The sequence below is a fragment of the Bombina bombina genome, chromosome 6, assembly GCF_027579735.1.
Source record: "Bombina bombina isolate aBomBom1 chromosome 6, aBomBom1.pri, whole genome shotgun sequence".
Lineage (NCBI taxonomy): Eukaryota > Metazoa > Chordata > Amphibia > Anura > Bombinatoridae > Bombina > Bombina bombina.
In genome coordinates, this window is record NC_069504.1 from 152,054,260 (window position 1) to 152,080,069 (window position 25,810).

General features: G+C 38.7%; 1 protein-coding gene across 1 annotated transcript in view; it reads left to right on the forward strand.

Moving 5' to 3' along the window:
* TUBGCP6 (tubulin gamma complex associated protein 6) overlaps positions 1 to 25,810 on the forward strand; it is a 379,035-nt gene that overhangs the window by 133,050 nt on the left and 220,175 nt on the right. Inside the window, exons 11-18 of the mRNA XM_053716637.1 lie at positions 544 to 693; positions 1,678 to 1,759; positions 1,847 to 1,935; positions 7,118 to 7,233; positions 8,986 to 9,124; positions 9,261 to 9,371; positions 17,797 to 19,024; positions 19,707 to 19,753. Coding sequence (XP_053572612.1) covers positions 544 to 693; positions 1,678 to 1,759; positions 1,847 to 1,935; positions 7,118 to 7,233; positions 8,986 to 9,124; positions 9,261 to 9,371; positions 17,797 to 19,024; positions 19,707 to 19,753 — 1,962 coding nt within the window. The remainder of the gene's footprint in view (positions 1 to 543; positions 694 to 1,677; positions 1,760 to 1,846; positions 1,936 to 7,117; positions 7,234 to 8,985; positions 9,125 to 9,260; positions 9,372 to 17,796; positions 19,025 to 19,706; positions 19,754 to 25,810) is intronic.

Here is a 25,810-nt window from a genome sequence, read left to right on the forward strand (position 1 = left end):
AGCTAGGCTTTAAGAGGCTGCTTTTTATTTGTATGGTCACATTTTGGGCTTGATTTATCAAGCCTTCTCCTGCCCTACGACTGCAGGTTCTCACAAGATATCCTGCAGTCAGTATTTATCAAGCAGCGGTCATCGGACATCAGCGCTGCTTCCCTAACTCTTCTCCACCTCTTAGGATTTCAATCTCCTGCCTACACGTAGGGTTGCACAAGAGCGCAAAATAGCTTTCTTGTGCAATGCTGAATTCCGCCAACGGAATTCTGCTCGCCAGAGGCGACTTGCGGTGGACAGGGGCGCATATGTATGCCCATGTACGCCGTGTCCTCTGTCGCTTGTTAAATCTGACATTTTATAAACAACCTCATTCATATAGCGCCTAAATATAAACAGATTTAGAAGCATAATACTCTAATCACTTGGTAATGTAATAAATGAATGTCTCATGAACACATCTGCTGTGAAATTACAATTAAAGGAACAAGGTATTTTGTTTCAAGTCATTTCTAAATTATAATAATATTATGTATGTTTTCTCTCTTGCAGCATTACATTTGCTGGTCTGATATTCCTGTCCCTAGAATATCCGTAACCTTCTCATTGGAGGAGCTTAAGGAAATGGAGAAAGATTGCGCTGTCTACGTAGCGCGAATGGAGAGAATTGCACGTTACAGCAGTATCAGCAAAGAACAGAAGGTACGTTTGGATGGAAGTAAAAACTCACCCATACATACTTGGTTGCATCATGTATCTGCAAAAACTGTTTTGGATAGTGCATGCAATTTTAAGCAACTTTCTAATTTACTCCTATTATCCATTTTCTTCATTCTCTTGGTATCTTTATTTGAAAAAGTAGGAATATAAGCTAAGGAGCCAGCCCATTTTTGGTTTCAGCACCCTGGCTAGCGCTTGTGATTAGTGGCTACATTTAGCAAACCAATAAGAAAGTGCAACCCAGGTTCTCAACCAAAAATGGGCCAGCTCTTAAGCTTTACATTCCTGCTTTTCAAATAAAGATACCAAGAGTATGAAGAAAAATTGCTAATAGGAGTAAATTAGTAAGTTGCTTAAAATTGCATGCTCTTTCTGAATCATGAAATAACAAAATTGGGTTTACTATCCCTTTAAGATTTAAAAATATTGTCAGTAATTTGGGTAATAAAGGAACATGAAGCCCCAGATTTTTCTTTCATAATTCAGATAGAGCTCATGCCATTTTAAAAACATTTCTAATTTACTTCTATAATCAAAACGTCTTTGTTCTTTTAGTATCTGTTTGTTGAAAAGGAGGGGGAGGTAAGCTCAGGAGTGTGCACGTGTCTGGAACACTCTTTGGCAGCAGTTTTGCAAGAATGTTATCCATTTGCAAGAGCACTAGATGGCAACACTATTTCCTGTCACGTAGTGCTCCAGATGCCTACCTAGATATCTCTTCAACAAAGAATACTATGGGAACAAAGCAAATTTGATAATAGTAGAAAATTTAATTTGTTTTTAAATTGTTTGCTCTGTTTTGAATCACAAAATGTTTTCATTTTGCATCCCTTTAATTCTGGTTTTAAACAAATATGCTATTGGAATTACAATGTAATTTACATTAGTAGCTTCAACAATACACTGTATTACAATATTTATTGCTGAAGTACAGCTTGGTTATGTTTGTTTTGTGTCATTTTATAGGCTTTACAGACAGAAATCGCAAAGCAGGAATTAATTGATCAAGCCAGAGAAACAGCAGAAAAATCTATGGAAAACTTTAAAGGTAGTGCCCCTGTTTATCCTGTTTACACATAAAGAAAAATGAGCAGATTTTTATTCTTTCTTTATTTTGTATTGTTCATATTTCCAGATCGACAGTTGGGAGAAAAGATTTTACAGGATAAAAAAAAGCGTGAGCTATTTCAGAAACTCAAAGAACAATATGAAAAGGATAAAGAGGTTAGTCAACTGCATCTTTATTGCTGGGATCTTATCACTTATCCAATAATGTAAGGAACCGTCCCGCAGCTTTGGTTTTCAGTAATTTTCAGCTCTCTGAAAGTCTCCATCCCAGCTGATCAGCACTGAAGAAATTCATACTCAGCCATTTAATATGCTTATTGAGTGCTGCGTATAGAGAAATTAGCATTCAGCAGGTTAGCTTTCAAGCTTTGCATGATCATGGTTCCAGTTACCCAACACACACACTATCTCGCTATCACTCTCTCTTGTAGATTGTGAGGGCCATAATGTGCCCTATTCCAACCTAGCGGAGATTAATGTGTGAGAGTGTTCAACTCTTGTGGTTTTAATAGATATGCTGAGACTGGGCAGATATAGAGAAAATTTTAAGGAAATGTTTTTTTCCCCAGGATTTTACCTACACAACAGCAAAATATATTAGGTCAGTACAAAGTAAAACATTGCAGGGCTGTTCATTTTGAAATGTACACTCAGTCAAGATATGACATTTAAAAAGAATCTAAGATAAGTTTTTTACAAAGTTAAGGCTGTTAAATTTGATAAATCAAAAAATCAGGCAAAAACCGAAGTCTAAATGTTTAGTGATGGAGTGGAATACTGTTGTCCACTTCTTTCAATTGAAACTATTGGGGGATGTGTGTGTGGTGCAAAGCCACTAAAAACAACAACAACTAAACCAGAATTGTTTCTGTTTTTGGATTTATTGGTATTTGAAGAACCCTATACAAAGCTTGTGAAAGCACTATAAACAACTTTTGTTAAAGGATTGGATTAAGCCCTATAGTATGAAGCAGGTAAATCAAGTGGAAATGTTGGCTTAGTCATTGTTTACAAAACCTATACATATGCTTTAATGTTAAAAAACATAATTTATGTAAGAACTTACCTGATAAATTCATTTCTTTCATATTGGCAAGAGTCCATGAGCTAGTTACGTATGGGATATACATTCCTACCAGGAGGGGCAAAGTTTCCCAAACCTCAAAATGCCTATAAATACACCCCTCACCACACCCACAAATCAGTTTAATGAATAGCCAAGAAGTGGGGTGATAAGAAAGGAGAGAAAGCATCAACAAGGAATTGGAATAATTGTGCTTTATACAAAAAAATCATAACCACCATAAAAGGGTGGGTCTCATGGACTCTTGCCAATATGAAAGAAATGAATTTATCAGGTAAGTTCTTACATAAATTATGTTTTCTTTCATAGAAAACTTCCATGCACATAGCCACTGAAGGGAATGACTGAGACTGAAGGTGCCGACATGCTGCAACCAATTTCAAACGTCTCTTGTCTGTTAGAGACATAGTCATGGACACTAAATCTATCTGGAAACATAAAAAGGTGATCCTTGTCTGAGGAATCAAGAAACTCTTTGGTAAATTGATCCTCCAACCATGTTTTCGAAGAAACAACACTAGTTAATTCTTTTAAGATTCTGCAGAACGTAAAGACTGAGCTAGTACCAAGATATCGTCCAAATAAGGAAACACCGCAATACCCTGTTCTCTGATTACAGAGAGTAGGGCACCTAGAACATTTGAAAAGATTCTTGGAGCTGTTGCTAGGCCAAATGGAAGAGCAACACATTGGTAATGCTTGTCTAGAAAAGAGAATCTCAGGAACTGGTAATGTTCTGGATGAATCTGAATATGAAGGTAAGCATCCTGCAAGTCTATTGTAGACATATAATGTCCTTGCTGAACAAAAGGCAGAATCGTCCTTATAGTCACCATCTTGAAAGTTGGTACTCTTACATAACGATTCAAAACTTTCAGATCCAGAACTGGTCTGAATGAATTTTCTTTCTTTGGGACAATGAATAGATTTGAATAAACCCCAGACCTTGTTCCTGAAAAGGAACTGGCATGATTACCCCTGAAACCTCCAGGTCTGAAACACACTTCAGGAAAGCCTGAGCTTTTACTGGATTTGCTGGGATGCATGAGAGAAAATATCTTCTCACAGGAGGTCTTACTCTGAATCCTATTCGGTACCCCTGAGAAACAATGCTCTGAATCCAAGGATTTTGGACAGAATTTGCCCAAACATCCTTGAAAAACCTTAATCTGCCCCCTACCAGCTGAGCTGGAATGAGGGCCGCACCTTCATGCAGACTTAGGGGCTGACTTTGGTTTCTTAAAAGGCTTGGATTTATTCCAATTTGAGGAAGACTTCCAATTGGAAACCGATTCCTTGGGGGAAGGATTGGTTTTTATTCCTTATTTTGATGAAAGGAACGAAAACTATTAGAAGCTTTAGATTTATCCTTAGGCTTTTTATCCTGAGGCAAAAAAACTCCCTCCCCCCCACCAGTAACAGTTGAAATAATAGAATCCAACTGAGAACCAAATAAATAATTACCTTGGAAAGAGAGAGATAGCAATCTAGACTTAGAAGTCATATCAGCATTCCAAGATTTAAGCCACAAAGCTCTTCTAGCTAAAATAGCTAAAGACATGGATCTAACATCAATTTTGATAATATCAAAAATAGCATCACAAATAAAATGATTTGCATGTTGCAGTAAACGCACATTGCTATATAAGTCAGAATCCAAATCTTGTTGCGCTATATTCTCCAACCAAAAAGTTGAAGCAGCCGTAACATCAGCCAAAGTAATTGCAGGCCTAAGGAGATGACCTGAATATAAACAGGCTTTCCTTAGAAAAGATTAAAGCTTCCTATCTAAAGGATCTTTAAAGGAAGTACTATCTTCCATAGGAATAGTAGTTCGTTTGGCAAGAGTAGAAATAGCCCCATCAACTTTAGGGATCTTTTCCCAAAACTCTATTGAAACTGTTGGTAAAGGATACAATTTTTTAAACCTTGCAGAAGGATTAAAAGGAGTACCCAGCTTATTCCATTCCTTAGAAATCATATCAGAAATAGCATCAGGAATGGGAAAAACCTCTGGAGTAACCACAGAAGGTTTAAAAATAGAATTTAAACGTTTACTGGTTTTAATATCAAGAGGACTAGTTTCCTCAATATCCAAAGTAATTAACACTTCTTTTAATAAAGAACGCATATATTTCATTTTAAATAAATAAGAAGATTTGTCAGTGTCAATATCTGAGGGAGGATCTTCTGAATCAGATAGATCCTCATCAGAAGTGGATAATTCATTATGTTGTCGGTCATTTGAAATTTCATCAACTTTATGAGAAGTTTTAAAAGACCTTTTACGTTTAGTAGAAGGCGGAAATGCAGACAAAGCCTTCAGAATCAGAAACAAATTCTTTAAATTTCATAGGTATATCATGTACATTAGAGGTTGAAGGAACTACAACTGGCAATGTACTATTACTTATGGAAACATTCTCTGCATGTAAAAGTTTATCATGACAACTATTACAAATGACATTAGGAGATATAATCTCCACAATTTTACAGCAAATGCACTTAGCTTTGGTAGAACCGATGTCAGGCAGCAAAGTTCCAATAGATACTTCTGAGGCAGGATCGGATTGAGACATCTTGCAAAATGTAAAAGAAAAAACAACATATAAAGCAAAATTATCAATTTCCTTATATGACAGTTTCAGGAATGGGAAAAAATGCAAATAGCATAGCCCTCTGACATAGAAAGAGGCAAACGGCAATGGGGTAATAAATAATGAAAAAAATTTGGCGCCAAGTATGACGCACAACGTAACAAATTTATTTTGGTGCCAAACACGTCCGGAAATGAAACACTCGCGTCACTAACGACGCAACCCTGTGTGAACAACTACGACGCCGGAAGTGATGAACTTGCGTCAACGGACGTGCCTTTCCGCGCCAAAAAATTCACGCGCCAAAAATGATGCAATAAAGTGTAGCATTTGGCGCACCCGCGAGCCTAATCCAGCCCGCAATTTGAAATAAAGTAGTCAGTTAAAAAAAGACTAAACCCCAGGTAAGAAAAAATATTTCTTAATATTTACTTTCCCCAAATATGAAACTGACAATCTGCAAAAGGAAATACATGAACCTGACTCAAGGCAAATATAAGTACAATACATATATTTAGAACTTTGTATTAATGCATAAAGTGCCAAACCATAGCTAAGGTGTCTTAAGTAATAAAAAACATACTTACCAAAAGACACCCATCCACATATAGCAGATAGCCAAACCAGTACTGAAACAGTTATCAGTAGAGGTAATGGTATATGAGAGTAAATGGTCGATCTGAAAAGGGAGGTAGGAGATGAATTTCTACCACCGATAACAGAGAACCTATGAAATAGACCCCTGTTAGGAAAATAATTTCATTCAATAGGTGATACTCTCCACGTCCCTCTGACATTCGCTGTACTCTGAGAGGAATCGGGTTTCAAAATGCTGAGAAGCGCATGTCAACGTAGAAGTCTTAGCACAAACTTACTTCACCACCTCCATAGGAGGCAAAGTTTGTAAAACTGAATTGTGGGTGTGGTGAGGGGTGTATTTATAGGAATTTTGAGGTTTGGGAAACTTCCCCCTCATGGTAGGATTGTATATCCCATACGTCACTAGCTCATGGACTCTTGCCAATTACATGAAAGAAATTTAATTTTACAACAAATTCTACATTAAAAGTTGTTAATTTTGACCTTCTTGTGGTTTAAAATTGCATGCAGTTGTAACAAGACTACTTGGTTTTAAGGTGCTCGTTTATACATACTATCATATTCTAAATGCAGCATATAATATTTATTTGACCTTGTATTAATCCTTTAATATAGCACAGCAATGGAAAAAGTAGCATAAGGGAATAAATCACTGTTAGCGAATAGAACTATGCGGTACTGAAAACTTCAGAGATAATGACAATAATTACCTTTTTTTTTTTTTTTTTCATGAAAATTAAGTGATGACAAAATAATAGTGGCTCTTATTTATAAAAGTTTTAATTAGGCTTCAACGTGATACAATACTACAATACTACACTCTGCTTGACCATAAATACTCACTAATGCCACATGCCATTCTGCTGTAAATAAAGTTTCAAAATTCAATTTCAAAATTCATGCATTGTACTCCAAGGGAATTTTCATTAAGATAATGTGTTTTGTGAGTGAAATTCTAAATGTTTTTCGGTATAGCATTTAGCCATGTAATAAAATATTTACTGATTAGTGGGAATAAAACCATCTGAACTTTTTCTAAATGCCTTTATTCCTGAAGCGACGCATTACAGCCAAACAAGAGGAGGTTGAAGATGATTTCAGCTATATCAGAGAACTTCGTGATCGTGAGAAAAGGTTAAAGGCTTTAGAGGAAGAACTGGAATCAAGAGCAAGGTAAGCTTTTGTTCTTATCTCTTACGTTTTATAACTCTTCAGTAATATTTAAATGTAGTAAGAAACTAACCGTAAGCATTGCATATTTTCTTAGATGTACTTGCACATAATTTGGGCAAAACTGTTCTTCTCACCATGCAAATATGTGTATTGGCTTCGATTGTCCCCCAGGTTCAAATTGAAAATGTTATCCCTCATAAAGAAAGCTACCAACACAACACTGCACCCCAGTGTCTCGTCAAGATATAGCCACCTTCTTTGCTCGGTTTGGGTCACGCCTTAGTCTCTCATCTCTACATCCACCTTCTGTCTTCCGGACTTCTCTTGTGCTGCACCTATCCTATGTCTGTCAGACTCTCCCTCAGAATTCAAAGCTTTAAATACTTTCTCAAAACCTACATCTTCAAAAAACTTTTTTAACACACATTAATTGCCATTTGTCCGAACTCGCAAAACTCATCTGACCGTGTCCTACTATCAGTTTATCTCCAACTACCTAGATTTTAATCTCTGTAGGGAGCAGTGTCCTCTAGTCCTTTTATTTTTTTTGTCTTAATTTTCACCCTGTGTACTAGGATGGAATCTGTTGGCACATTAGAAATTAAAATAGATATTGGTAGTAACAGTCTTAAGAAGATTTTGGTCCTTTTTGTTACCAATGTAATATACTCTCTCTTAAAGGGACAGGAAACACCTTGAGATTATTATTTTCAGATGTTGTTATGCATAATGAAACAACTTTGCTATATATTTCCATATTTCCATTATTTATTGTGCCCCCTTGTCATGTAATTAAGGTCAGCAAATTGAGCAATTTCTATTTTTCAGAACTTAAAATGGACCCTGCTGACTTATCAAGGCAAAACCCTGCTGCATATTGGTCCCTAATTGGCTTTATCAGATAACTGCAAAATAATGCATTTAATACTAACTTTATGGCAGTGGTTAGCCTTTGGTATCTGTTGACTAAAGCCCTAATTGGCTCCTTCAAATAAGTCAAATAGTGGAAGGAGTTTGGCTATTTAAACATAATTGAAGTAAAAATAATGTTGACTTGTTTTAAAAATATTAGGACTTGGCTGACATGCTACACAACAAAATATCTGTTGCTGTCGCTTTAAGATGCTCTATTCTAATTTAGTACAGACTTAATGGTCATTAATCCTTGTATTTTATGTGCTGTCATGATAAAAGTGGAAGAAAAAAAAAGAATTTTTGAACAGAATGTGAAATTCCTTTTTTTCTGCTTGGCTCTTCTTTTTCTCTGCTATATTCTCTCTTCAACTGGTTTAACGGTAAAACTTGCTGGAGAACGAAATGGGCAGAGTAGATGGAGGGGGGGGGTTCTCTATGTAGTAGTTTATAAACCCAATGGTCATTCATTATTTCCTTCATTTGCTATCAACCAGTTACCAGGACTTGAAAATAAAATAGATTTAATGATATATCCCATTTTTCTTGGATATATATGTTTCTAGGATATCACATGGTTTTCTACAAAATTTCCTTTGCTTTTATGTATGATAGCTGACCATGATCACATTCTCTGTACATTACATTCCTTTTAATTATTATGTAATTATTTTCAATTAGATATACAGCCTTCAGAATTGTATAAAGTATTTTGGAAATGTTTGATTTAAGACATTAATAGTTGCATCTAGCTTATTTTGTTTTTAACAGTTTAAACTGCATACATATTTTAAGGGGTCTTAAGAGTGAAGCTATATTAATTTGCATTTATTTTCCCAGAAAAGAGATTATTGAACATTATAGTAGGTTGTCTGATGAAGCCACTCGCAAAGAACAGAGAGCCCTGTGGAAAGTTCAGCGACATAAGCTTGAAACTGCAAGGCTGATTTTTTTTTCCAACGATGAGAAGCATATACAGGTATTTCTTAGCAAACGAAAACACGTCTTACAGACTATTTCTTCATGTACAGTTTTTTTTTTATTCTTCAAGTTTATTCAGGTTTGCTGAATTATGTTAAACAAATACAACTCACTTTTTTGTCCCCACTTCTTAGGATTTGCTGGTTCAGTTTCCAATGGACAGATCCAGGGAAAAACTGGAAATTTTACCAGTTGCTGAAACACTGCACTGTACAGAATCCTCTACAATTGATCTTCCAAAAGAGGTAGGTTTTCATTTTAAACTTTAGATTTGAAATTACCTGTTAAAAGGAAAATATGCAGGTACGCAGCTGACAGTTAACAAAATTGATGATGAAGACAATCTTTAAATTCAGTGTGCTCTTGTTTGCAAAATGCAGTTTATTTCTGTAACATATAACCTATAGCACAGCTCATCCATTTACAACTACTATCGTGTAACTGACATACTTTTGTGAATTCTGTAGTAACCATATTTCTTTCTTAGTTGGTGAGAATCCACATTTCCTTGTGGGAATGCATCTCCTGGCCACCAGAGGAGGCAAAAACGCCCTACATCAGAACTTTAAGTATCGCTCTCTACTTCCCTTCCCCTCCCAGTAGAAGGTTGTTAGGGGGGATTTCCTTAGCCTCCTCCTGCTTGGCCATGAAGATGTACTCCCTCAGTATTTACACTACTGTAAGTTACAGTACAGGATGGGCTCTCCAATGTATCCTCAAATTGCTGGTTAAGATCAGTGGAGAGGACATTACCTGTGTGAATACTTGCATGTCTCACACAGCCTACCGGCTATCAGTAGGTACATGCACTCTTATACATCATAGCCAGCATAACACATAAGCAGCTACCTCAGTCTAAAGCACACGGTAAACATTAGCACTGCAAGAAGCATCACAGTACATATCTTTGATACAGATCAGCTTGGTAACTGGCCTGTTATACTAGGGGCGCAATGTGTTTTCAGTCAAGGGTTTGTACACTTCTTATTTTGCTATGAAATCTCTTGTAATCCCTAAGGTTCTAATGGACATGACTTAGTTTAATTAAATCTTATACATGAAGGTCTGGGTGCTTATACTGTAAGTGGTTTACATGCTGTGGCCCCTTTTAAATATGAGACTCTGCTCAGAATAGGCGTTTTTAGCACTCTTCTTTTGGTATATGAACTTACTCAGGAGCGCTAAGATGGCCAGAGAGCAGCATGGAGGATCAGGAGTGAGGCAGTTAAAGATATTCCTTGCACTGTGTCAGTCTGGGCACCCTACTCCCCGCTTCCTGTCATTTTTCTCTATGCTATGGCACACAATTTTATGTTTATTATGCTATGGCACACAAACGCATTGTTGTGTTTGGGGGTTTGAGGTGGCAAGCTGCGTCCCTATACCATGAGCAGGGGGTGGTGGTCCACTTTTTGTTTATATGCTTATACTTTCTCCGTATTCGTTATGACCAAAATAGTATTGGAATATAGTAAGGTGGACTCCACAGCTTGGGTATAAGTTCCCAAGAGTAATGGCTCGTGGACTTTCACCACCTTATGCAAGAAAACAAAATGTATGGTTAGCTGATAGTTTAATTTCTTTTTTTAATATATATATATATTTTTTTTTACTTTTACTTTTTTTTCTGGCTGTAGTTCTAGTCTGCTCCTCATTTTCCCTACTTTGCCCTTTCCTACCTTTCTACTTTTCCTTTCTTGGCTTTACGTTAGACCAAGGGTCAGCAATCTTGGCTATCCAGATGTTTTAGATTTACATTTCCCATGATGCTTAGGCAGCTTAAAGGGACATAAAACCCAACATTTTTCTTTCATGAATCAGATAGAGAATACAATTTTAAATACATTTTCAATTTACTTCTATTATTTAATTTGCTTCCTTCTTTTGTTATCCTTTACTGAAATGTTTATCTAGGAAAGCTCAGGAGCAGCAAAGAACCTAGGTTCTAGCTGCTGATTGGTGGATGCAGATATATACTGATTGTCATTGGCTCATCCATGTGTTCAGTCAGTAGCCAGTAGTGCAACGCTGCTCATTTAACAAAGCATACCAAGAGATCAAAGAAAAATTGATAATAGGAGTAAATTAAAAAGTTGCTTAAAATTGCATGCTCTGAATCATGAAAGAAAAAGATTGGGTTTCATATCCCTTTAAGCATCATGGGAAATGTAGTTCTAAAACAACTGGAGAGCCAAGGTTGTTGAACCCTGCGTTAGACTAAAATACCATAGTGGTGGGAGGGATTACGTACTCTTAGAGCTTTGGGAATCTTTGCCTCCTCCCAGTGGTCAGGAGTTAAATCCCAGGAGTAATGGCTCATGGACTCTCACCACCATTAAAAAATAATAACTTATCAGGTGATCATAGATTTTTGTTTTTACCCCCTTACAAGTATTAGTTAGTGATGCTCTGAATATTCACACTTGGCACTGCCATCGTGGCGCTTTATTTGTTTTTAAACTGCTAAAATGTAACGCTTCCACTTTCTATTATGTGAGAGAAAGTGCAAGGTACAGCTGTCAAAAAGCCATTAACATCACAGATCTGTGAAAGTGCACTGCTTCTATAATAGGATGCAACAATACAAGGGCTACAAGATGGCGACAGCCAGTATAAATGCAGAGCTTTACCAACTGGATTCTGTAATGAGTTAACATAAGAGAACAGCTTTAGAGAGCTGCAGGTACAGGAGGGAAAACAGTAGCATGGTGAGTAGTTACCATGCTACTATAGTTGTAGCCAGCTGTTTAATGTCCCTTAAAAGTATATATATAAATGTGTGAAAATGTGTCATGAGCCTTATGCCTGTGAAAAATCACAAGGAAAATATGCCATGATGAAATCTGCCAAGTGTTCTGTGATTAAAGGGACATGATTTAGAAAGAGCATGCAATTTTAAACAACTTTCCAATTGAGCTATATTATCTAATTTTCTTCATTCTCTTGATATCCTTTGTTGAAAAGTATATATACATATACTCAGTAGCTGTTGATTAATGGCTGCGTCAAGTGATTGGCTCACCCATGTGCATTGCTATTTCTGCAACATTCTGAAGAATGAAGCAAATAAGGTAATATAAGTAAATTGGAATGTTGTTTAAAATTGTATTTTCTATTTATTTGAATCATGAAATAAGTATTTTGGGTTTCATGTCCGTTTTAAGTTTGCCACAAGTAAATAAGCTTGATAATGTATATGTGATGAAGTCAGATGTAAAAATGAGGTAACATGAATATGACTTCACTTGTTGTATATATTTTTTTCTTATGTAAGTGTTACAATATTAAAGAACTATCAGCTAGATTACAAGTCTGTGCATTCGCCTTTTAACACTGAAAATATGGTCATTTCAGAGTTAAAACAGCACCACAGCCACTACAAGTCTTGTCGGTATAGGTGTACCGCAAGCCTTTTCGCCTGTAACGCAACGTCAGTACTGCACTCTTAAAAATTACGTTTTTAATGGGATTCCCATAGCGCTGCCATTACGAGTTTTGCGTTCTGGCTTAAAACGACAAGTTATATTGTAGCTAGCTTAAGTTTTATTTCACCGGTAAGTATTTAGTTTTAAATAGATATTATTTAGTTAATAATTGTAACTTTAATTTAGCTCTAATTTAGCTTTATTTAAATTATGTTAAAGTTAGGGGGTGTTAGGGTTACGTTAAGTTTAGGGGTAAATATAGTTTAATTTAGGTTGTTGCGATGTGGGGGGCTGGTGGTTTAGGGGTTAATAGGTTTATTTTGTGGTAGTGATATGGAAGGCCAGAGGTTTAGAACTTAACTATATTTAGTTGCAGCGATGTCAGGGAGCGGCGGAGTAGGGGTTAATAACTTTAATATAGTGGCGGTGATGTTGGGGTGTGGCTGAATAGGGGTTTAATAACTTTATTTAGGTGGCGGCGATATCGGGAGCGATATGCTTCAATTGGCAAAAATGCTTCTAGTAAAAGTTATTACTGTTTTTCTGCAGCATACGCACATATGCTGCGAAGGTCAGTGCATCAGTATTCAAACTATAAATCTCAGGGGTTCAGAAGGGGCTTGTATGACACAAATTGTTTTGACAGAAGCAATAAACATCACTGTCTGCTCTCTAAGGAGGCATGGTGCATGAATGCTTTGCACAGCCTTCACAGGATATGCACGTATGCTGCTGAAAATTAGTAATAACTTTTAATAATAGCATTTTTGCTAATGGAAGTATATTGAAAAATGCTTCTTTTTAAAATTGAAATGCCTGTGCATATTTCAATTTTTACTTCCTAACTTGTGGGATATTGTCCTTCCTGATAGGAAGTAGCAAAGAGAGCACCACAGCAGAGCTGCCTATATAGCTCCCCCCTTAACTCAACCCCTCAGTCATTCTCTTTGTTACTAAGGAGTGGGATAAACCAGGTATTCATTCTCTCCCCCTCCTGTTTTTAAGAAAATGTTTCCCATTTCTGACACCATAAAGGACTCATGGCAGACGGTCCCTAAGGTGGAGGAAGCTATTTCTGCCCTGGCTAAGCCTACAACTATACCTATTAAAGACAGTTGTGCTTTCATTGATCCTATTGATAAAAAATTAGAGGGTCTCCTAAAGAAAATTTTTGTTCATCAAGGTTTTCTTCTTCAACCTATAGCATGCATTGTTCCTGTAACCACTGCAGCTGCCTTTTGGTTTGAGGCTCTAGAAGAGGCTCTTCAGATGGAGACCCCACTAGATGACAGAATTAAGGCTCTTAAATTGGCTAATTCTTTTATTTCAAACGCCGCTTTTCATCTTGCTAAATTAGCGGCTAAGAATTCATCTAGTGAATTCATCATTTAGATGTGTCATCTAAATCTAAGCTTTTGTCCATCCCTTTCAAAGGTAAGACCCTATTCGGGCCTGCATTGAAAGAGATCATTTCAGACATTACTGGAGGGAAGGGTCATACACTCCCTCAGCATAAGTCAAATAAGACAAGGACCAAACAAAATAATTTTCGTTCCTTTCGAAACTTCAAGAGTGGTCCCTCTACCTCTTCCCCTGCTGCAAAGCAAGAGGGGAACTTTGCTCAATCCAAACCAACCTGGAGACCTAATCAGGCTTGGAACAAGGGTAAACAGGCCAAAAAGCCTGCTGCTGCCACTAAGTCAGCATGAATGGGTAGCCCCCGATCCGGGACCGGATCTAGTAGGGGGCAGCCTCTCTCTTTGCTCAGGCCTGGGCAAGAGACGTTCAGGATTCCTGGGCAGTAGAAATTGTAACCCAGGGATACCTTCTAGATTTCAAGGATTCCCCTCCAAGGGGGAGGTTCCATCTTTCTCAATTGTCTGTAAACCCGACAAAAAGAGAGGCGTTCTTATGCTGTGTAGAAGACCTTTTTACCATGGGAGTGATCTGCCCAGTTCCAAAAGCAGAACAGGGGCAGGGGTTCTACTCCAATCTGTTTATAGTTCCCAAAAAGGAGGGAACCTTCAGACCAATTCTGGATCTCAAGATCCTAAACCAATTCCTAAGAGTTCCATCTTTCAAGATGGAGACCATTCGGACTATCTTACCATTGATCCAGGAGGGTCAATATATGTCCACCGTGGACTTAAAGGATGCGTATCTGTACATTCCTATCCACAAAGATCATCACCAGTTCCTCAGGTTCGCCTTTCTGGACAAGCATTATCAGTTTGTGGCTCTTCCTTTCGGGTTGGCCACGGCGCTGCAAATCTTCACGAAGGTGCTAGGGTCCCTTCTGGCGGTTCTAAGGCCATGGGGCATAGCAGTGGCACCTTATCTAGACGACATTCTAATTCAAGCTTCGTCCTTCCAACTTGCCAAGTCTCACACGGACTTAGTTTTGGCCTTTCTAAGGTCTCACGGGTGGAAAGTGAACGTAAAAAAAGAGTTCTCTTTCCCCCCTCACAAGAGTTTCATTTCTAGGGACTCTGATAGACTCGGTGGACATGAAAATATTTCTGACGGAGGTCAGGAAATCAAAGATTTTGTCCACCTGCCGAGCTCTTCATTCCATTCTTCGGCCGTCAGTGGCTCAGTGTATGGAGGTAATTGGACTAATGGTAGCGGCAATGGACATAGTTCCGTTTGCTCGCTTGCATCTCAGACCACTGCAACTATGCATGCTCAATCAGTGGAATGGGGATTATGTGGATTTATCTCCTCCGATAAATCTGGATCAAGAGACCAGAGACTCTCTTCTTTGGTGGTTGTCACAGGATCATCTGTCCCAGGGAATGTGTTTCCGCAGGCCAGAATGGGTTATAGTGGCGACAGACGACAGTCTTCTGGGCTGGGGTGCAGTCTGGAATTCCCTGAAAGCTCAGGGTTTGTGGACTCGGGAGGAAGCTCTCCTACCGATAAATATTCTGGAATTCAGAGCGATATTCAATGCTCTCCAGGCATGGCCTCAGCTGGCTTCGGCCAGATTAATCAGGTTTCAGTCAGACAACATCACAACTGTGGCTTATATCAATCATCAGGGCGGAACAAAGAGTTCCTTAGCGATGATAGAGATCTCAAGGATAATCCAATGGGCAGAGGCTCACTCTTGCCATCTGTCAGCGATCTATATCCCAGGTGTAGAGAACTGGGAGGCAGATTTTCTAAGTCGTCAGACTTCTCATCTGGCGGAGTGGGAACTCCATCTGGAGGTGTTTGCTCAGCTGGTTCGGCTATGGGGCACACCAGAGTTGGATCTGATGGCGTCTCGTCAGAATGCCAAACTTCCTTGTTACGGCTCCAGGTCAAGGGATCCTCAGGCTGTACTGATAGATGCTCTAGCAGTACCCTGGTCGTTCAACCTGGCTTATGTGTTTCCACCTTTCCCTCTCCTTCCACGTCTGATTGCCAGAATCAAACAGGAGAGAGCATCAGTGATTTTGATAGCGCCTGCGTGGCCACGCAGGACTTGATATGCAGACCTGGTGGACATGTCATCCCTTCCACCATGGTCTCTGCCATTGAGACAGGACCTTCTGATTCAAGGTCCATTCAAGCATCCAAATCTAATTTCTCTGCAACAGACTGCTTGGAGATTGAACGCTTGATTCTATCAAAGCGGGGTTTCTCTGAGTCAGTCATAAATACCTTGATTTAGGCTCGAAAGCCTGTTACCAGGAAAATGTATCATAAGATATGGCGTAAATATCTTTTTTGGTGCGAATCCAAATGCTTCTCCTGGAGTAAAATCAGGATTCCTAGGATTTTGTCTTTTCTCCAAGAGGGATTGGAGAAAGGATTATCAGCTAGTTCCCTAAAGGGACAGATATCTGCTCCGTCTATTTTGTTGCACAAGCGTCTGGCAGATGTTCCAGATGTTCGGGCTTTTTGTCAGGCTTTAGTTAGTTTAATTAAGCCTGTGTTTAAACCTATTGCTCCGCCATGGAGTCTAAATTTAGTTCTTAGAGTTCTTCAGGGGGTTCCGTTTGAACCCTTGCATTCCATAGATATTAAGCTTTTATCTTGGAAAGTTTTGTTGCTTGTTGCTCGAAGAGTTTCTGAACTATCTGCATTACAATGTGACTCTTCTTATCTTGTGTTCCATGCTGATAAGGTGGTTTTGCGTACCAAGCCTGGGTTCCTACCTAAGGTTGTTTCTAACAGTAATATCAATCAAGAAATTGTTGTTCCTTCTTTGTGTCCTAATCCTTCTTGTAAGAAGGAGGAACGTCTGTTGCACAACTTGGACGTGGTTCGTGCTTTGAAATTTTATTTGCAGGCAAACATCTTTGTTTTTTGTCTATTCTGGAAAGCGTAGGGGTCAAAAGGCTACGGCGACTTCTCTTTCCTTTTGGCTGAAATGCATCATCCGTTTGGCTTATGAGACTGCTGGACAGCAGCCTCCTGAAAGGATTACAGCTCATTCTACTAGAGCGGTAGCTTCCACATGGGCTTTTAAAAATGATGCTTCTGTTAAACAGATTTGTAAGGCTGCGACTTGGTCGTCGCTTCATACCTTTTCAAAATTTTATAAATTTGATACTTTTGCTTCTTCGGAGGCTATTTTTGGGAGAAAGGTTTTGCAAGCAGTGGTGCCTTCCGTTTAGGTTCCTGTCTTGTCCCTGTCTTGTCCCTCCCTTCATCCGTGTCCTAAAGCTTTGGTATTGGTATCCTACAAGTTAGGCGGAATCCGTGGACTCGGTACATCATGCAAAAGAAAACAAAATTTATGCTTACCTGATAAATTTCTTTCTTTTGCGATGTACCGAGTCCACGGCCCGCCCTGTCTGTTCAAGACAGATAGTATTTTTTTTATGTAAACTTCAGTCACCTCTGCACCTTATAGTTTCTCCTTTTCTTCCTTGGCCTTCGGTCGAATGACTGGGGGGTGGAGTTAAGGGGGGAGCTATATAGACAGCTCTGCTGTGGGTGCTCTCTTTGCTACTTCCTGTCAGGAAGGACAATATCCCACAAGTTAGGATGAATCCGTGGACTCGGTACATCGCAAAAGAAAGAAATTTATCAGGTAAGCATAAATTTTGTTTTTTCAATTAACTATACCAAGAGAACAAAGCAAAATTTATAATAGGAGTAAATTAGAAAGTTGCTTATAATTGCATAATTTCCTATCCCTTTAACATATTAGGATTCAGTGTTTATATTTTTTGTGAGCAACAAATAACTGAAGCCTTGTTTGAATGTGGTTATTTACATTTACCATTCCTTTAATATTTTGTTCTTCCAGCTTCCAGCTACTGGACCCCACCTTTTAACAAACGAGGATCTAAATAAAGAAGCTAAAGTTGAAAATCTTATTTCACTTAATGAAAGTTTTACCTTAGATTCAGAAACTAGAACTGGAGAATGTAATGTTTCTTCAAATTCCTCACCTAAGTACAATATATGCTTGATGGATGTAGACATTGCAGATTTTTTACCAATGTCACCCAGCAGAGTGACGGAAGTTAAACATATATTAGATCAGTCGCTAGTGGATGATGCATTGAAAGATATTGGTTCGGATCTTAACAAAAATACAAAGGAAACTATAAGCCTGTCTGTTTTGGAGACAAATAAACAAGAAGATAACTGTAAAAATGAATATGATTTTAATACAGTAATCAAACCCATACCCTTTAACCATGTTTCACAAGGACACATAGAAATTGGAGAAAATCTGTCTAACCAACAGTCTGCAAGACCTAAGTGGAATATCCATGGACATGCTTCAGATGCAAATATTAAAATTGGTGGTTATGTGTCTGATGTTAGAGATTTGCAATCAAAGTTAAACCAGCACGGCCATTCTTCTGATTCACACATAAATATTGGTGAATACATGTCCAATGTGGAATCTTGTCAGCCCCTATTAAATGTACATGGCCATGTCTCTACAGGTCATATAAAAGTTGGGGAATTTATATCTGATGTGATGCCTTCAATTCCCAAGCAGAATATTCATGGACATGCATCCAATGCCAACATAAAAATTGGTGAAAATATGTCCGATGTCAAACCTTCAAGATCCAGATGGAACATTCATGGACATGCATCTGATGCTAACATTAAAATAGGAGAGAATGTTTCTGAAGTTGTACCAACACGACCTCGGTGGAATATCCATGGACATGCTTCACATTCCCATATAAAAATCGGTGAACTTGTTTCTGATGTTGAGCCATTAAAACCTCGCTCCAGCACGTTTGGCCACGCGTCTGACTCAAATATTAAAATTGGCGACTGGTCACCCTCTGTAGACAGTAATGCAGCATCAAATCAGAAGTCAGAATGTCAACATGTATCCGACTCTACAGTTCAAGATTTCTTATATGGTGAAAGATCAGGCTCTAACAAAGCACTTAACATAGAGGAAAAGCTAGAAGTAGTAAAAGAAACGCCTTCTGAGAGCCCAGAGTCTGACGTTGTGACAGTTGTATCAACTTGTTTTAATGATGGTGAACATGTGGATACAGGTAAGAAGTAAACGCTATACAAAATCTATGCAAGGTACTGTGGTGTGCAGCAGTATCCTCCTTCTGTATATAAGGCGGAATCAAATATCTAAAATTCACATATTACATAACTCTTAAAGGGACAAAAAGGCAAAAATACATGCTGTAATTTGTTATGCTGTGTCATTTTTGCATTACGGCAAGGAGCTAATCACAAGCACCAGTAACAGATAACTGCAAATCACTGCGGGGTTCCGGCTTGGGAGCTGCAGTGCATTCATCACCTGATTTGTATTTTATCTATGTGTTTAACTCATTTACATTAGTTAAGTAGTTATCTACAGAAATAATGCAGGAATTACATGCTGTACGAATGATAGAATATAAATTTTGCTTTAGAATGTCCCATTAAATATTGAAACAGCTGTGTGTGTGTTACTTTTTGATGTTGTCTTATAAACCATAAATTAAAAAGGTCACCCTTCTAATAGGGGTATTTTTATGGCTGATTAATAGTTATTAATCAACAAAAGGTATAAAAAAGAACTTCTTTTTAACAAGGCATTTTACATGTTCTCTACTTATTTTCTAAATTTCAATAAATTTGCTTTGTACATTATTTAAATTGTTGCTTAATACAATTTGATTTCTAGTTCAATATAAATAATTATTAGATGATTCTTCATGTTCTATTTCATTGCAGATGATGAGACCAAGGAGGTTGCATCCAGTATGCCTCAGAATGCTCAGGTAAACTATCTTACATTTTAGACATATTTTACACAAGTAATACAAATAGTTTTTGTATTTTAACAATGCAGAAAACACTCAAGGAAACAAATTAAAATGAGTCAAATGGAAGGGAAAGAATGCTTCCCAAGAGAATGTGCATTGAAGGGAGATTAAACAATCATATTTTATATTCTAGATTTATACAACAATATGGCTTAGAACCTTTTGGTAGTCCCTGATGGGGCATCTGTTGCATATTTTAAGGACAGCTAATTGATGATTTTGTTGAATCTAGTACTTTCAATTACATGTTAAAGGGACATGAAACCAGACTTTTTTTCCCCATCATTAAATAGCATTTGAAAAATTATATCAACTGTCATATACTATTTTATTAAAGGGACACTGAACCCAAATTTTTTTCTTTTGTGATTCAGATAGAGCATGAAATTTTAAGCAACTTTCTAATTTACTCCTATTATCTAATTTTCTTCATTCTCTTGGTATCTTTATTTGAAATGCAAGAATGTAAGTTTAGATGCCGGCCCATTTTTGGTGATCAACCTGGGTTGTCCTTGCTGATTGGTGGATAAATTCATCCACCAATAAAAAAGTGCTGCCCAGTGTTCTGATAAAAAAAAAGCTTAGATACTTTCTTTTTCAAATAAAGATAGCAAGAGAATAAAGAAAATTTGATAATAGGAGTAAATTAGAAAGTTGCTTAAAATTGCAGTCACGAAAGAAAAAATTTGGGTTCAGTGTCCCTTTAATAATTCTATGCCCTTTCTCAAAATGTTGTATTTGAAAAGTGTAGCTTTTCTACATATTTTGCTATGTAAAGAACATTGGAATTAAATATTAATATTTCATGTCGGGTTTAGCGCTCTTGAATATACGCGGTCAGGTTAGCGCAAGAGTATGGGTGTTAGTTTTTTTTTAAGTTTTCGCACACCATCGAAGTCTATGGGAGAAGAAGTTAACGCGGCGGTGATATATTTTTTTTGCAAGCGTTGGGTTTACACTCGTGCAAACTTTTTTTCTTTCACCTTGTAATACGAGCGCAACTTGCCGCACACTAAAAGCCTCTGTCTAGCGAAGTTAATAAGCTCATTAAGGGCTAGATTACAAGTGGTTCGCCATTTGCCACTGGTGCGTTACATAGAAACATAGATATTGACGGCAGATAAGAGCCATGGGCCCAGCAAGTCTGCCCGATATTTTCTAAGAGTTTAACCTTATCTAGTTTGTAGGATAGCCTTACAAAAAATCAAGCATAAGACTATCCTACGAACTAGATAAGTTTATAGTTTTAGGAAATATCGGCAGACTTGCTGGGCCCATGGCTCTTATCTGCTGTCAATATCTGTTTCTATGTAACGCACCAGTGGTAAATAGCGAACCACTCGTGTAATCTAGCCCTCAATGAGCAGATTAGCTCTTCTCAGTAGGATGTTCTGTGAGAGCTTTGGTGCCTTGATTTTATATTTATTTTCAGCTTTATATTGTGATATCTGGTTAAAACACATTGCAGTCTTAATTTCTTTCTAATAACACGGTGAGTCCACGGATTATCATCAATTACTGTTGGGAATATCACTCCTGGCCAGCAGGAGGAGGCAAAAAGCACCACAGCAGAGCTGTTAAGTATCACTTCCCTTCCCACACACCCCAGTCATTATCTTTGCCTCTAGTGCAAGGAGAAGGTGAAGTAATGAGGTGCCCTGATTAAGATTCTTCTATCAAGATTTTTTTTTTATTTTGAAGTCCGGGCAAGATTGCTTTGATCTTCCATCACAATTTGGGTCTAGCTGTACTCCACGTTAGTCTCTTCAGCAGGGTTGTGGTAGCTTTAAAGCAGTTAGGAACTTGTAAAGTTGGCTTTGCTGCGTTTTCCTAACATGTTGCTGCCCTGGTATAGAAAGCCTGAGTAAGTTTACTCTGTCTTTCTTTTTACACAGGCCTCTGTGAGGAGCGGCCTCCTCTCATACTTTTTGAGTCGCCTGACTGCCAGACGACTAGAATGCAGGTAAGTGCCTTGTTGTTCTTTTGGGGCTAGAAGGCTGGCACTGAAGGGGTTAAGACCCTCTTCTTTTATATGTGACATATCCTTTTGGATGATATGCATGTGACATGGAGACTGTATGTATTGTATTGGGTACTTGTAAAGTGCAGCTAATCACCCGCAAGGGTCTCAAGGCGCTGCTCATTTTATCGACCTCGGAAGGATGAAAGGCTGAGTGGACCTCGCCGGGGATCGAGCCTGCAACCCTTAGGTTGCTACAGAGCTCAGCCACAGTGCTTTAGCATGCTGAGCTATCTGTCCGGCCATTTTAGAGGTGTTTTGAGTGCTGTATTCTCTCTTTTCCGGCCTCCAACTTGAGAACGGAACAGAGCTGATGCTTAGGTGTTTTTGTTTCTATACAGGGGGAAATCTCGCTCTGAGAAGTATATCTGTGTGTGTGTGTGGGATAGCCCTTATGAGTATCCCATTTTTAAACAGCCTGTTTTTTTTCCACCCATAAACAGTGAAAGAGAATGGATCAGAAGCAAATAAGGAATCTTTTCTTCCCTCTACCTTGGAAGCAACAATAAAATTTGTGTAAAGAAATGTTAATCTGTTTGTATTTGATGTGTTACATAGGTCCCACATATTGGTATCAATTCTATTTTATCCAATCACTATTTTTTTTTTTTTTTCAGTGATGGATAATGGAACCTCATTTTTTTTTTTTTTTTTTTATATAGAATTTTATTTGGTTTTTAACATAACATATAACAATTGGAGACTCGCAGGTCTCCTGCTCAAAGTGACACAATTTCTAAAAATTAAGGATTCCATAAGCATATTAATGCAATGGCATAAGTATACAAGAAACATGCATAGACAAAAAAAAAATGAAAGAAGTGCATGAATACTGTTATAAGTGTCTAGGTACTAAAGGTTTTGACAAATGTAAATTCCTCCTATGACACAAGGGGTCACTCTTGGCCCCCTAATAAGTTAGTAAAGTATAATGGAGGAAAACTGAAGCTATAGGTGGTCACTCATGGACCATTAATGTAATAACATTGCCACTATCTACGCATAAAAATTAATAACAGTAATAGGGGAACAGAAGGAAGACATAATTGGAAACAAAACCACCCCTGGACTTTAGCGCCTGCCGGTACATAAATCAGAGGGAGTAAAACTATAGTTTAATGCCAAGAGTATAACCAAATGTGAAACCTGTAAAAAGAAGGCCTAACCTCACAGTAAATATAGAATGTAAAGCAACACATTGATACCATATTTGTTAATTACAATAGAACTCTATGTGCCAAGTGTACATTCCCTAGCAGGTGAGGTTGTGAATTGCCCTGGTAGTCAATAATGAAATTGAGCCTCTTAATCATTAAATTGCATGACAATTAAAGTTAAAAAATATAGTGTAAGGGACAAGGAAGCATATTATGTGAGTACAGGATTATTTGTTGAGCGCAGGTGACTCAGTTGTACTTTACAATGACAAGAGGAGGAAACTTAATTGGCACTACAATAAAACACCCTGTAGACAGAGAGTGATATAAAACATGCAATTTCAATACATTCGCTTTATGAGATCCTTGGTGTAACATGAGTTCTGGTACCTCTAGTAGTAGATGTTATTCATAAACGGCTCTATTCTGTGTAGACACAGGTAAGACAGGCTGACAGCGTGAAAAATGCAAACAAATAGTTATACGTAACAGTCACAAAGGAGGACCTCAAATATCGGGAGTTCTGGTTTTTGAAAAGCCTTGTTAGTCCTGAGCTGCTAGGCTTATGACAGTTGCGTCCCGCTGCTAATGTCTATAATTAATACAACCGTAGGCTTCTGTGATGTTAGGACTCGAGTTGGTAAAAAACATCAACTAGTATGAAAGCGTCCCTTTAGAACTCAGCGGGCAGTTATGGGATTTTGAAGGGCCCTCTAAATAAGGGAAAAGTGCAACTCTCTAACCTATGCCCACTCTGCTGAATGAAATAAAGAGTCTTACCAGCATGTTTCTGAACAAGTGAGGGCGAGGCTGCAGGGGACCAAGGGTCCTAGCTTTCGGTAATTCCCTTCCACTAACTGCGTCTTTATTGCTAGAAATCAGGGGTTGTGACCCAAATAGAATATCCAGGGTCAGAGACCCTGTGTTACACCATGCCTGACTACTGTTCATCTGGGCGTACTAGAGTCCGGAAGGGATTTCCTCACTGATCGCCGCTCCAGCTTGCACTGAGACCAGGGGTGGTCGAGTCGGCATGATGCTCCTAGTCAATCTCGACAGCTCTGGTGAAGCAGAAACAGAGATGTTCCGTTTTTTGGCAGGGACCTCGGCTGCACCTCCAGGGTTGCGATGAGCAGCGTACTCCCCTAGCAGATAAGGTACAGACATTGCCTCCACCTTCGTTTCAGAACCAGACGATGGACCCATGATGTCCAAGTCCACAGTGACCAGCATATTTCTCAAGGCTGCAGGGCTCTCAATTCAGAGCTGTAAGGTAGGTGTAAATCTCCATCCAGAAGTTTGAAAGATGCAGCCCCCACTGCTAAGCCTCGGCAGCGTATGATTCAGTTCAGCTCCATTTGGGAATGCGGATCTCCTCTCCAAACTGATCGGGTGCCCCATCGGTTCGCCAGGCGGCTTACACACAGTTGCTAGGTCACCGCTTGGGGAGTTTTCACCATGGAGTGAACTTTGCAGATGTTTGGTAGATAGACTCTCAGCAGGCGTTTGGATCGGATACCTTAGGGATTCGACTTGTAGCTCCTGCGACTCTCCTTTAGCTCTTGCACATATGCCCCTAAGGGAGGCAAATTCCCCATCTAGAATTGCGCGCAGCTTACTGAAGTGGGATTCCAGCATGGCTGTAACTTCCCGGCGGATCAGTTTAGGTTCCAGCGCCATATTTAGAGGACAGTGCGTGAGTGTTGTGTAGATACGTTATGTCCCTTTTCCCCTTAGGTAGTAGTATTTCCGATGTCAGGAACTATGTAACAGGTTATTCTCCTTCTGAGCCTTGTTCAAGAGTTATCAGTAGCTATGTACTGAAGGTTGTGTAGTAAATAGTACTACTCGTAACCCCAGTCTCCCAGGGGGGGGGGATATGCGAAAGCCCCGGCTCCAGGACCTGCCAGACACTTAATAAATGCGGCAGCCTTGAGGCCTAGCTGCAAAACTTTGACAGAGCGGTCAATCCAGAGAGTTTCCCCCAGGACTGTGAATTTCTTGAGTCTTATAGTATCCCTCTGGCCCTTATCTACAGAATTAGAAACCTTTGAAAAGAAAAACAATAAAATATTGTAGAAAACACTACAGTAGAACCAGGAGCTCCCACAAAACACGTCCTGTCTCTGCAACTGTAGGCTCCGCCCCCCCAATCACTATTTTTATTGGCTAGAGTTTGGAACAGAGGTCTGTTCTTAAAAACATTTACATTTTTAAGTAATCCCTATAATCTTAAAGTGACAGTGTCATTTTATAACATTTTTAAATACTTTAATTTCCAAGGTTATTTTTAGCCTCATGTCTCCCTGGATGATGCTGTTTAGACTATGTCACAGCTTTCTCTCCTGGCGTCCCAAGCCTTGTATGGCATCACATGCAGTGCCCTGCGGTTCCTCTCTATCTCCAGGAGTTAATTGCTTGCAGAATGGTCTGCCCAGGTATTTTCGGATATCTGTGGCATTATCTGTTTTTCCCATCTTAAAGGGAAGTCGCAAGAGGAAGTTTAACTAATTGGATAGTAAGGTTTCTGCTCCGCTTGCTGCTTCACATATTGCCCCTCTTATAGTCCGATGAGGAGGATAGTCAGTAGCATCTGAGGATTAAAACTCTGAATCAGACAGTATAATTCATTCATCTGGTACTGAAGTAGTTCTCTTCAGATTCACGCCTGAGCTTCTTTGTGTATTATTTAAGAGGGGTTGGCTACTGGATAGACCTTGGCTCCCCGGTCATTTTCAATCCTCAGAATCTAGTAAATTTAAATTTAATATAGACTAAGATTCATTGTGACATTTTTTTCCTGTTCCCGTGCTAAGAGAATTTTCTCAGGTATGG